The sequence below is a fragment of the Hyperoodon ampullatus genome, assembly GCF_949752795.1.
Source record: "Hyperoodon ampullatus genome assembly, chromosome: 11".
In the NCBI taxonomy this organism is placed as follows: domain Eukaryota; kingdom Metazoa; phylum Chordata; class Mammalia; order Artiodactyla; family Ziphiidae; genus Hyperoodon; species Hyperoodon ampullatus.
In genome coordinates, this window is record NC_136924.1 from 7,516,750 (window position 1) to 7,531,124 (window position 14,375).

The following is a 14,375-nucleotide window of genomic DNA, read 5'->3' on the forward strand; positions in this document are numbered from 1 at the left end:
CAGTTTTCTGCAGTGAGCATTAGTTATTTTAATAATCTGGGGAGACAAACCATTTAAAACCTTCTCATAAATTTAGAAGGAGTACTGAAGAGACAGCACATAGAAGGCATTCAGTTGACCTTTACTGAAATGATTTGATTTAAAATGAAATACGAATCTTCTCATAGTAGAAAAATCAAATCTTTGAGCCAGGAGGCCCTTTGCAGGTCACCTGGTCCAGTCATCCGCAGTAAACCAGTCCTTAAATTTAGCCAATTTATAGCGGTATATTCATTACCTATAACCATTTCTGGAGCCCTGCCAATGTGTTACTTTCTGCAACAGTTCTTGCTTAACACTGCTTGCAGGCCTTTCCCTCTGCTTGAATTTCCTTCCTGTCTGTCCCAAAGGGTACCCTTAAAATTCTTTAAGTTTCTTTAAGGGCATCCTTCAAAAAGAAAATGTTAGGGTACAAGTAATTTAAATATTAAACCACCCCAAATTTGAAAATAATTGGAAAGAAAATCTGAAGTTCTTTGAGTATTGCCTGTAGAGTTACTGCCGTTTGATGTTCATGGGGTTGGTTCCATAATATGCTGCCTTTAGCAAGTTGCTGTCAGATGAGTTTCCTCATACATAAAATGGGGTTTACAATAGTACCTACCTCATAGGGTAGGTTTTTTTAAAGTTGAAGTACAGTTGATGTACAATATTGTGATATTTTTCAGCTGTACAACATAGTGATCTGAAAATAAAATACATTAGGAAATGATCATCATGATAAGTCTAGTAACTGTCTGGCTCCATACAAAATTACTGCAGTATTATTGACTATATTACATCCTTATGTAGTATACTACATCCCTGTGACTTATTTATTTTATAACTGGAAGTTTGTATCTCTTAATTCCCCTTCACATATTTTGCCCAAACCCCTATCCACCTCCCCTCTGGCAACTACTGATTTGTTCCCTGTATCTGTTTCTCTTTTGTTTTGTTTGTTAATTTGTTTTTTTTATATTGCATATATAAGTGAGAATATATGGTATTTGTCTTTCTTTGATGTATTTCACTTAGCATAATACCCTCTACGTCCAATGGCACAATTTCATTCTTTTTTATGGTTGAGTAATATTCCAGTGTGTGCGTGTGTGTGTGTGTGTGTGTGTGTGTGTGTATGTGTGTGTATATATATATATATATATATATATATATATATATATATATTCTTGATCAACTCAACACATCTATTGATGGACATTTTAGGTCGCTTCTGCATCTTGGCTATTATAAATAATGCTGCAGTGAACATAAGGGTGCATATATCATTTTGAATTAATGTTTTTATTTTCTTCAGGTAAACACCCAGAAATGGAATTGCTGGATTTTATGGTAGTTCTGTTTTTAAGTTTTTGAGGAACCTCCATACTGTTTTCCATAGTGGCTGCACCAATTTACATTCCCACCAACAGTGCACAAGGGTCCCTAGGGTTGTTTTTTGATTAGATGACTTCATACACATGAAATACTGGTCTAGAATAAGGGATCAATAAATATTACTTAGAAACTTTCAGGACAAGTTGGACAAAATGCACTTTTTCCTATTCATCCTGTTAAATATAGCTTAAAAATAGGACATTATATATAAAATACACATAAGAAGACTCTGAAAGGAAGAGAGAAGAAACCAAACCAGCTAGGAACTTTGGGACATGAGAAATGACATGGCACTGAGTTCCTTGGGTTTTCTTTCTTGTCTTATATATCCTATACTGAGTGCTGGAGAAGGTAGCAACCTAGAAACACCAATGGGTGCAGAAAAAAAATTCCAGCAAAAACTTCTTTGGACCTTCCCCACCAAAGATAAAAGGGGTGGGGAGGGACAGCCTGCCAAGACGGGACATTTTTGGCCAGTAACTTCCCTAATACAGTCAAACACTATGGAAAGCTCTGTGGCTCCTATCCCATCTTCACCAGTGAAAAGGTGATGGAGAACCTAGACTTCTGCTCTTACCAGGCTGTGGCAAGGTGTCCTAAACATCGCCACCTCCCCTGGTGGTGTCAGAGAAAGTTATATCAGGAATTGGAACTTTCATTATGGCTAAGATAAAGAGGTAAGAGGGATCTTACCCCTGGCATTGTCAGTGGAGTCCGTGTGGGGAGTCAAAATGAGGTGCCATTCCCCCCATCAGCCAGGATGATGTAATGGAAGCCTAGTGGGATCCTGAACTTTTACCCTAGCTCAGCAGTAATGAGGTACCCCCTTACTCTCATGAATGTCAGTGGAGGCCTAATGGGGAGCTGGAACTTACACCTGAACCTGGTGGTAATGAGTTGTCTCCCTCCCCCACTGACACAGTATCAGAGGAGGCCTGATAAAACAGAAGATTTAAATAGGATCTTTAAATAAGCTCCAGAATCTCCTAATAAAATACTTATAATGTCCAGGATACAAACAAAAATCACTTGTCATACCAAGAACCAGGAAAATATCAACTTGAATGAGAAAAGCAATCAGTAGATGCTAACACTGAGGTGACAGAGACTGGAATTATCGGACAAGGATTTTTAAAGCAGCCATCATTAAAAAAAATGCTTAAATGAGCAACTACAAACAGATTTGAAACATTTTTTTAAAAGCCTCAGTTAAATAGAAAGCCTCAGTGAAGAAATAAAAGATGTAAAGAAAAAACAAATGGAAATTTTAGAACTGAAAAATATGATAATGAAAATAAAAACTCACTGAATTGGTTCGACAACAGAATGAAAATCACAAAGGAAAGAATCAGTGAACTCGAGGATAGAAAAAATATATATTTATAAATGAATGAATTAATAGGATATTGTGGACTAGAACACCAGTCAGGATGTCCAAAGACTTGGGTTGCAGGTATGGCTTTCTCCAATTCTTAGTCAAATGTCCTGTGCATTATTCTTTTTAAGGCTCCATTCCCTCAACTTTAAAATAAAATAGTAAAAACTACCCTGGCTACTGTACATGGATCCTAAATCCAAAGTGTCTTGAATGTTTACTAATATTTTCATGCTTCATTTATCAAATATTTATTGGATGCCTAATATATAGATCCTCAGACTATATGGAAAATATAGTCTCTGCTGTCAGGTAGATTATAGTAAAATGAGGGAAACATTTAAGTAAGTGGACTAATTGTTAATGTAATATGATAAGTAGTATTGTAGAGATATGTGCACAAGGCTTTGGAACTACTTGGGAGAGGGTGGTGGTAAAGGAGGACAGCCACAGAGAGAACAGCCACAGAAATTCTTTGAATAATGTGAACTCTAGGAATTGCACATTTTGTAATTCAATATAGCTGGAGCATGGGAAGTTGAAGGGGAATGAGGGGGAATGAAGCTGAGTAGATGAAGGGTCTTTTATATCATCTAAAGATATATACTTTTTATCCTGAGCTTTATGGAAAGGTACTAAATGAGTTTGAGTGCCATTTGATGTGATGATATTTAATTTGAGGAAAGACGTTCTAGTAGCAAAGGAAGATGACTTGAGAGGATGGGGTAAGACCTAGGGCAAGGAGACTAATTAAGAGGAAGGAATTGTAACCCAGGTTATCAATGAGAGAACTGAACAATTGCAAAGACAGATGTGACAGTGCATACAATCGATAGAATGTGGAGAATGAGGGATCAAATTTAACTTTTGAGTTTCTACACCTTGCAGTGGGTGCAAGGTGGTTCCTTGAAATATGGAAAACAGGAGGAGGAACAAGTTTGCAGTTGAGATGGGCTGTGAGTTGGAGGTGGGGTGACAATGATTATCGTTTTGGATGTTTTATTATTTCCAAGGAGAGATGTCCAGTAGGCTGTCGGCTATAAGGGAATGGAGTTCAGAAAGGGGATCAGAGCTGGAGCTAAAGATGGAAGTTGAAACCATAAAAGTATAGAGATCACCCAGGGAATGTACGTAGTGAGCAAAGGGATGGATATAGAATGTTAGAAATTACTGTCAATTAAAGATTTGGCAAAGGAAGAAGATTTCATGAAAAATATTGTTGGTTGGCAAACTGGCTCCCATTCATGGAGGGCAAGGAGAGCCCAAAGGAGCAGGCCCCTCCAGAATGGTAGGTGGGTGGCAGATTTAATAAGCAAGGAAACTAGCGTCTGAGGCGTGTCATGGGTGGCCAGAAGATGAGTAGATCTCCGCACCCACCCACAAGAATCTTGAAAATAACGTCCTTATCTGGGTTCAGACACATATTCAGTCCAGATGGACTCAACAACACATTGCTTTCTCAAGGCTATGTCCTTGAAACAGCTACTAGTATGGGAATAGTAGGTGGCACACATGTTCCAAGGATGGGGGATCCTCTGATTGCCTGGGTCCAGCTGACAGGTCAACCTGCATTCACATCCTCTCTGTGGACTCCTTCAACAGATATCTAGAAGGAAGAAGTAAGAAGTAGGAGAACAACAAGGCAGATGACAAAGTGAGTCCTCCATGAATCTTTGGAATCGAGAGGGCTCCTTGTTTTGTGAAATGTTACGGGCATAATTCAATATTGAGCCCAAAGGGTGGTAGAGTAGAAATGGTAGATAGAGGATAATGACATCCTCAAGAAGTGTTCCAGTAAGTCAGTCTTTCATGTGTCTGAAATGTATTCTTTTCAGAAATAAAAGCAAAAACACAAAAATATGAATAAGTATTTTGTGGGAAAATTCTATAAAGTATCTTTCCTTATTTCTGCCAAAATATTGAGTAAATACTTTTTACTTTTTCTTGGTGCATTAGTTAATTATGGCCACAGTTATGCTGCATATCACCATAAAAATCTCTGAGCCATAAGGTCTTTATTCATCAGTTAATTTGTAGGTTGTCATGGGATCAACACAGCTGGAAATGTTTTTCTAAGACAGGGGTCCTCAACCCCCGGGCTGTGGGCCAGTACTGGTCTGCGGCCTGTTAGGAACCGGGCCACACAGCAGGAGGTGAGAGGTGGGCAAGTGAGCGAAGCTTCACCTGCCACTTCGCATCACTCCCCATCACTCACATTACTGCCTGAACCATCCCCCCTGCACCCCCGCTCCCCCGGGTCCATGGAAAAATTGTCTTCCATGAAAAGGTTGCTGAAAAGGTTGGGGGCCGCTGTTCTAAGACATGTGTCTGGCTGGGTCGGGCTCCTTGCTTCTTTTGGTCTCTGCTCCCATCTGCAAATACTCATTGTTGGCACCAGGCTGAGGCGGAGGCAGCAGTAATACCTGGAGGCTCTTCTCCTGGAGGGGGTGTAGGCGAAGGAGAGCAAGCCCAGTCGTGTCAAGCGCTTTCAAGCAAGTGCACGCTTCATGACTGCTTATTAGCCAGAGCTGACATCACATGGGTGACCCCAAAGTCAAGGGAAGTACTCTCCACTGAGGAAGATGGAGGCAAGAGGAAGAGACAAAATAGTTTTAATAGAAGTAAGGATGAGGGGAAGAGACAATGTTTTTGAGCAAACATCGAATCTATTGCACTTGGCAATTCGGAATCATACTCACTGTGCTGTACTGTAAGGTCATCACATTCACCGTTACTGATGTATACAGGGACATGTGATGCCGATTAAATGATTCCTCCTCCGACTGCCTTCTGTATCTGTTATTTCTTATTGCTGCCACTGTATCTATAGGCATTCTTAATTCCCTGCTTCATTTCACACAGGGCTCTTTGAGTGAAGACCTGACAGTGATACTCAGCTATTTAATGGGGCTTTTTCTTGTTGCTTCAATATTTTCCTCCTGTTATTTTGCATTTTTATAATATTTGCTAGTCTGACATTGGAACAAATGGACCATTACTATACTTTTATTTTTTATCTAATACTCTCCTTCTAAAAAAGTGGCAAATTCCATGCTCAGGAAAATGAGCTATATTTTCTTAAAAATTATCTCCATCTATCTACATTATGTCCTTATTTTCAAAGGAATGCACTCAGCAATTGAGATAAAGAGTGGTGAATTGAAAAGTTTTTAAAAAGCTATTAACGTTTTATGTGCATTTTGATTGTTTATTCAGATTATGAAGCATTTCAAACATGCAGAAAAGAACTTACCTATTCTTTGTGAAACTGGGGGTATTGCATTTAATTGAAACAAACAAATATGTGTGTGTATATATATACGCACACACATATATATACATCTTTCAAAGAAGAATTGATTTTTCCAGTAAGTCTGTCTTTTTACAGCAGGTACCCAAACTTCAGTCATGCATCTACTATTTGCCCTCTCAGCTTAATGCATCTGTGCTGCACTTATATACAATTCATTTCATCCATGTAAAGTAGATTATTTTGGTGCTGTATACTCTAGTTTCATCCTAAGCAATAAAATCCACAAACTTGTCACCTTGAAGTGCGAGGTATATTTTCTTCTTGTGCACATGAAAATAAATACATATTTATTAGAAGTGTCACTTCTGTACCATCTTAAATAGTTTACAGCCATCATTACCTGACATAACATGCATGGGGAAACACTGTGTTAAGGGCAGCTCTGCCAAACTAGGACTATAGAAACCTAGGTAAGTAACAATATGTATTTTGAAGTCATTCACTTTTACTTTCCAATTATTTTTCAGGTTTGTGGAAGGGATGCTGAACATCTGTTACAATGCCATCGATCGTCATATTGAAAATGGTAAAGGAGATAAGATTGCTATCATTTATGACAGTCCTGTTACAAATACTAAAGCCACTATTACCTATAAAGAAGTCCTGGAGCAGGTAATATTATAAACTTTCTGTGCCTGTTATTTGGAAATCATACAGAAATTATTTAAATAGCATACATTCTCATTGCATAACTTTAATTCTCTTAGTTCATTGACATGTTACTGTACTTTTGGTGCACACTGGAAACAGAGGTGTGTTAATGCATCTGAAGTATTTTTGTTCCTTAATTATTTTTACAGTACTGGAAGATACTTATTTTAAAGGAAGAGGTTAACAAAGCTCTAAGAACATGTTTATGTTCTCTCTGGCCTTCGTTTTCCATCCACACTGCCATGCCCTTTGCTCAACTGTTCTCTTCAGCTCTTGTACTATTGAAGTAGTCTCCTAACCTCCTGACTTCCCTACTACCAGTCTCTGCTCCTGTCAGATTGTCACCTAAAGTGACACTAGGATTTTCTTCCTAAGAAACAACATATTTCTCTACCCCACTTAAAAATCTTTTCTTTAAAAATTATCGTTATTCAGAGAGCAAAATCGGGACTTCTGTGATGTACAAGACACTTTGGAGTCTGATCACATCATCCCTCCAAGCTTCATTTCCCAACATTCTTGGCCATGAACGCAACCCTTTTTAACCCATATTTCGTGCCACTCCCTCAGGCTTCCTGGCCCTTTAAAGCTCTTTGCACATGCTCATTACTTTCCCTTATTTGCTCTTTCTTTAGTTTTTTCCCATTTGGGTAGTTAGTTCTCAGATGGATCATGATATTGACAGATAAGTTATGAGATTTTTTTTCTTTTAATATTGGGGTAGAAATGGGATTGCATAAGTAATTATAAAAGTATTTGGGTATTATGAATTGTGGGAGGGTTATTCTAGCTCTGGGGGAGGGCATTTATTTATTTATTATTTGAAGGGAGGTAGAGTGGGGGGCAGGGTTTCTCAGCCTTGACACTATTGACATTTTAGGCCAGATAATTCTTTATTGTGGGGAGCTGTTATGTACACTGTAGGATTTGTAGCAGCATTCCTGGTCTCCCCGTTAGATGCACCCCTTCCCCAGTTGTGATAACCAAAAATGTCTACAAACTTTGCTGAGATGTCCCTGGAGTGGCAAAATCACCTCTAGTTGAGAACTTCTGGTTGAGCAGAGTCTGTCATGCTAGGTTTTGGAGGCCTTAGCTTTTTTATGGAAGCTTTTCGAATCACATTCTCTTCCTTTGTCTTTTTTTTTTTTTAAAGCCTCATTTAGAATTTTCATGCAATTTTTAGAGTATTCAGTCAACTCCTCCTGGCTCTCTGAAATAATATCCTTTTGCATCAGCAATATTTGTGTTTAGTTTTCTAAGAGATTTCAAGAAAGGCAACTGAGACAAAACAATTAGTGCCCCAATCCTGAGTTGCTACAAACAATAAAGAGAGAAAAGGTGGTTTTGCACAGGCTGGGTATCAGCCTGGCTGCAGCAACAAATTCTACCTTCAGCTGTTTTGAACATAAGAGGAATTTATGAAAAGTGAAGACTTAAGAACTAGGCTCAGAAAAATGGCACACCCCAAGGGAGACGGGGCAGCCGTGAAAAGTGAAGAATCCACAAATTGTCTAGTAGGTAGACTTGCTGACCTGACTTCTCGATTGACAGAGTAGGTACATCTAGCTGGCCCAATTTAGGTTACATGCCCAAAGTCCCAGGCAGTTGGGAGGAACTGTCTTGTTGTCTTTTTAATTAATAATTAATTAATTAATTAATTTTTGCTGTGTTGGGTCTTCGTTTCTGTGCGAGGGCTTTCTCTAGTTGTGGCAAGCGGGGGCACTCTTCATCGCGGTGCACGGGCCTGTCACTATCACGGCCTCTCTTGTTGCGGAGCACAGGCTCCAGATGCGCAGACTCAGTAGTTGTGGCTCACGGGCCTAGTTGCTCCGTGGCATGTGGGATCCTCCCAGACCAGGGCTCGAACCCGTGTCCCCTGCATTAGCAGGCAGATTCTCAACCACTGCGCCACCAGGGAAACCCTCTTGTTGTCTTTTTATTTCTTAGTAGGAGTGGGGCCCTGCGTCTCTCTAGAACTCATGCTAGGGGGATTCCAATCTAATAAGAAGGGAGTTCAAATACTGGGCAACTGAATACAGAACAGAAGGAAATAGTGCTGCACATATACTGTTGGATATATTTCATTGGTCTGTAAGTGGGAACTGTGTATTTTCAGAATGCAGTGTACAGAGACAGAGCTCACGCTGGGGCTGAGGAGTTAAGGCACTCTGTTACCAAATGACCTTGTTTTTCATCTGAGGCTGTGTTTTATTATGAGATAACAGAAATTTCCTGATAACCTGTTATATTCTGTTTTATTTTAGGTTTGCATTTTCAGCTTTTAGATAAGGTGTAGTCTATGTTTAAAAACTTAATCCTATGATTTGGGCATATTACCGTAGTCTCATTTTATTAAGACTTAAGACTTAGGTTAATATTAAGGTACTGGTTAATCTTAATTGCTATACTGATTAGGCAACTTATTTATACATTATAAATATATTATCTGTATCAGTATATTGAATTTGACACATGACCAAGCATCAAAGAAAACACTTTAGAAACATAAAATTGGAAGAGTTAAATAATGGTTATTTCTATTTGCATTTTCTGTTATTTTCTTTTTAATCAGTAAGTGTATATGATAAGTATACACACAGATTTTGCTTGGAAGCCGTTCTACTAACTCATCTTGATTTTCTAATATTGAGTCTAGACTCTTAGACCCTTTTGAGATTTGTACTGGTTCATTGGTTTCAGTTTAGCCTGACATCAGAGTACTTAAAAGGCCTGTTTCTCTCACCTGCTGACAGCTTCTGATTCCCCAGGTTTTTCTTCTCTAAAGTACTAAAGGAAGGACTGTTAGGAAAGACGGAGGCATTGTGCTCCACTTTGATTACCCATTCCTGGTTCTCTGTGGCTTTTATTTTATTAAGTAGAGAAGACAGACATTTATTAACTAGTGAACCAACAAATTTCAGGCTAAAGTGTTTCAGTGACATGCAGGACCTGAAGATTTTATAGAATGATTCAGAAGTAGAGCTTTTCCTAAACTGTCATCTTTTGTGTGGAGCTGATAATTAAAACAACCCTTTAGGGCTTCGCTGGTGGCGCAGTGGTTGAGAGTCCGCCTGCCGATGCAGGGGACACGGGTTCGTGCCCCGGTCCGGGAAGAACCCACATGCCGCGGAGCGGCTGGGCCCATGAGCCATGGCCACTGAGCCTGCACGTCCGGACCCTGTGCTCCGCAACGGGAGAGGCCACAACAGTGAGAGGCCCGCGTACCGCAAAAAACAAAAACAAAAACAAAACAAAACAAAAAACCCTTTACTAAGATATTTGTAGAGAGATTTGGCCTGGTTCAGGATCCCTTGCTCATTCAACACATACTTATTTTGTATGGCAGACCTTGCTAGGAACAAAGGGATACAGGTGCATGAACTCATTCCCTATTTTTTCTAGGAGCTAAAAAACTATGTGAACATAACAGAGGTTGTGTGTCGCAGTGTTGTATTTTGTGGAAACACATGGAACGGCACCCAGCTCAGCCAGGGGTTAATAGGGCATAGGAAGGCTTTTGCAAGAGTCAGTGTCTAAAATGAGTCCAAATGACCAAAAGTGGGAAGACAAACGGTGGGGAGAGGGAGGGTCCTGGAGACAGAAGGAATGGCACATGCAGAGATCCTGGGAGGAGAGAATCTAGGGCTGCCGCAGTGGCTTTGGAATGAAGCGCAGTGCCGGGGGTAGGGAGACTGGGCTCCAGTGAGCCAGACTCGGAGGACACTCAGGACCACAGTACGGTGAGCTGTGGTGCTTCGTGACCTGGCTCCTGTGACCTACTTCCCAGCCCCACTGAACTGCACTGCCCACCCCACCCCACCCGCCTCCTGCAGTGAACTCTCCTGGCTTGCCCCATTCCCACTTTAGAGCCTTTGGACTTGCCTACCTTCTGCTTGAGATGGTTTTTCTTCCAGTTATCTTATGGTTCCTGGTACCTGGATATTATTTTCTCAGTGAGATCTTCCTTGGCCATGTTAAAAATAAATGTTCCCATGCATACCACTTCATGCGTCCTTTTTCTGCTTTCTTTTAAAAATTTAACTATTTATTACTCAGTACCATTCTACATATTTTATTTATCCATCTTCTTTAGAGTTGTTTCCTCTTCTAGAATGTCAGTTCCATGGGGGAAGGGATTTTTTGTTTTGTTCACAGGATTGTGCCTGGCCCACAGAAAACATTTGTTGAATGATGGAAGAAAGAGTGAACGAGCCACCATTTAGAATTTCTAAGTGACTCCAGCTTCCTTTATTGCAGGAACTTTTTAGTTTTGAATTGTATCAGTAGTAGAACTTGATCTTCTTTCCGACTAAATTCTAACTTCTTATTATCTGTGAAAAAATTTAGCTTATTTACATTTGGCTTGGTAGTTCAAGATGAATGTTTCTTTCTTGAATTTCCCATACTAACACCTCTCATCTGCATTCCAGGAGACACGTGTTCATTGTGTCCTTCTCTTAGCTCTTTTCAAATTAGTAGTTATACCAAACCTCAGTGAAAAAAAGGAGTGTGTGTGAGTTTATGTTTGCATGTGTGTGTATATATTATATATTTATCATTGTTAGAAATTCCTACTTTGAGTTTATTTTCTCTGTATCTAATTTCATGTTAAATTTACCTCTGCGTGTGGTAAGTTTGGGTTTTTTTTTAGTATTCAAACAATTGTGAATTTTTATGTATATATTCACTAAATAAAAATATGATCCCTAAAGGGCGTTTGAGAAATTTTCGTGAATATATGTATACAGGGAAAATTGATGAAACCCAGTGTGTACTAAATTTTCTGGATTTAATTCAAACTGAAAGTGTCTATTATCTCTACTAAACGTAATTTTTGAAATATAATTATGGCAGTGGCTGTAATTATGAAGGTTGAATAATTTAGAGGAGAAAACTACTCTGAAATCAAGGGCCATGTCCCATGAGAAGTCCTCCTTCCAACCTCTGCCTTTTAGGAAGCTCTCTTCAAAATATGAATTTCGTCTTCTCAGAAACATGTCAGGGTAAGATAATCTGATATTTCTCTGTCTGTCACATCATCAATATTTCCATAAGCAAAACCCTAAAACACAAAAACCAGAACATGCAGAAATTCAGCCCTGCCAGAGGTTGCCTTGTTGAGGAGAAAATATACAACAGTGCATATAATTAGTTTTCTTTCCTTAAACTTCCTAAATAAGCAATAAATACTTCAGGTGTATTACAGTCTGCACCACTAAAAAGTGTCTCTCTGTACGGCAAATTACCTTTTCCGTGCGTGGTAAATTAATGAATGAGGCTGGTATGAGATTGAATTTACAATGGTTCATGTATTTTCCTAGCATGCAGTTTTTTAAACTTGTATTGAAATGTAATATACATTCAGATTAGTGTACTGGTCATAAGTATAAGCTTGTTAGATTTTCACAAACAGAACACACCCACGTCACCAGATCAGGAAACAGAGTATTCCCAGCCCCCAGAAGCACTAATTATGTCTTCTTTGAGTCATTTCTCACTTAGCACTCATGTGATTGTTATCCGGATATCTAAACACTGTTTATGATGAAGTTTACTTGCTTTTTTGAACTTTGTATAAACTATATAAATCAGTGTACTCATTTGTGTCTAGCTTTTTTCATTCAACTTTTTGTTTGAGATTCTTTCATTTCATTGCAAGAGGCTACAGTTTGGTCATTTGGGTAATGACTTGTTTGGGACTATTACAAATAATGCTGATATGAATATGTTTGTGCACAAAATTTTATGACAATATTTGAGCATTTGTTTTGGGGATGTGCTTAGGAGTGAGATGGCTGTTGTATGGGGCAGGCACATGCTTGGTTTGCATAGACAGAGGGCCAAACAATTTTCCAGAGTGGTTGCACCAACTTTCGTTCCCAGTGGTGGTGTATGAGAAAGGCAGTTGCCGACACTTGGTGTTGCCAATACCAGGTCTTTTAAATTGGGGCTTTCAAGTGAACGTGCAGTGATATTGCATTTTGGCTTTAATTTCCTTATCCCTAATGGCTAATGCAGTTGAGCTCCTTTTCCTGTGCTTTTGGGCCGTTTGTTGTTTGACTTTTCTGAAGTGCCCATTCAGATCTTTTGTGCATTCATTTTTCTATTGGATTGTTAACATGTTAGCAAGTTTTGGTGAGAGACTTTCTTACAATTGAAGAGAATATCTTATCAATATCTGAAAACCTTAATTTAAAAAGATGAAGATTTTTTTAATGCACGTGTTGATGATTAAGTAGTTTTAAGAATCTAAAGATGAGGACATTTTCCCCTGTTTTAAAAATAATTAATGACAAAGTCTATACTCTACTAGTCTTGACTAGCCATCCTTTGGAAAGAAATTTGGAAGTAAATGCCTTATAGTAGAATATCTTAAAGCAGGAAGCATGACCCCCGGTGTTAAGGCTATAAATGATCTACTGAAGATGATGCTGTGTTAGTACTTCTATGGACGTTAAAAGGCTCTAGTGGACTCCCCTGGTGGCGCAGTGGTTGAGAGTCCGCCTGCCGATGCAGGGGACACGGGTTCGTGCCCCGGTCCGGGAAGATCCCACATGCCGCAGAGTGGCTAGGCCCATGAGCCATGGCCGCTGAGCCTGTGGTCTGGCTTCATCTAATTTTCCCATAAGCCTCGTTATTTTAGCGAGCTAATTTGTACAATGCAGAGTTGTATAATGTGGTTTAGCAGAAACATATTTCATTTGAAATTGAAGATGATTATATACCACCTACTGATTTAAATTTTTATCAAAATTGTAACTGGAACGTTATTTGAGTAACTTTTCAACTTAATGAAATTTTAGTTAGATTCTGAGAGTACTCCATATTAAAAAAGATAAGTATTAGATCAATTTAATAGATAATATAGGACAGAATAAATTATTCTTTTTTTCCCAGGTTTAGAGACATGTATTCAAAACTAAAAATGTCTAAAGATAATGTTTACATCAACCCAAAATAGCAACAATACGGGCAACCCCTTTGGATTTTCTCAGCCAGGTTTTTAGAGAGATTATATCGTTTCTGAAATTAAGATTACTGTTTGAAGTATAAACTTACTTCTTTTCACTTCCCCTTATGCCAGAAGTTCTCACCATGCTTTGAAGTCGAGACCACTTTACTTGTACCTTTCTCTAAGCACTGGTTCATTTTTTGCTTAGCATTGTACCTACATTATTGGTGTACCTACTTATTTATTAATGTACCTCCTGACCAGAGAAAAAGCTTCTTGAGGATAGGGGTAATATTTATTTATTAATTTATTTTATCTATACAATGCCTAATCAGGCCTCGTAGCGTAAGCTCACATTACATACTGAATGAGTTCATGAACAGAACATTCAATAGTTCTACTTTCATTCAAAATGTAAAAAAAAAAACTTTAATTCTTGTCTAAGAGAAATGATTATTTCCAATAATATCACTTGTCTCTTCCACACCATAATTTTTTTTTACATTGGGAAATTTTAATTTTTTAATAGGATGAAAATCTTTATTTTAATACATTGCCTGGCTGTGAAGGTGTATATCTTTCTGCATCCAAAGCTCTGCTTAAAACATTTACCTTACTTGGCCATTTTGGAAACCTGGAAGTCTGGTCTGTAGTAGTTTTTATTCTTA

The 14,375-nt window shown here is 38.7% G+C and overlaps 1 protein-coding gene across 1 annotated transcript in view; it reads left to right on the plus strand.

The window, feature by feature from the left end:
• Positions 1–14,375, plus strand: part of ACSS3 (acyl-CoA synthetase short chain family member 3) — a gene marked incomplete at both ends in the record, with an annotated part of 153,865 nt that overhangs the window by 26,498 nt on the left and 112,992 nt on the right. The window contains one exon of the mRNA XM_079714394.1: positions 6,572–6,716. Within this exon, the coding sequence (XP_079570520.1) occupies positions 6,572–6,716 (145 nt within the window). The remainder of the gene's footprint in view (positions 1–6,571; positions 6,717–14,375) is intronic.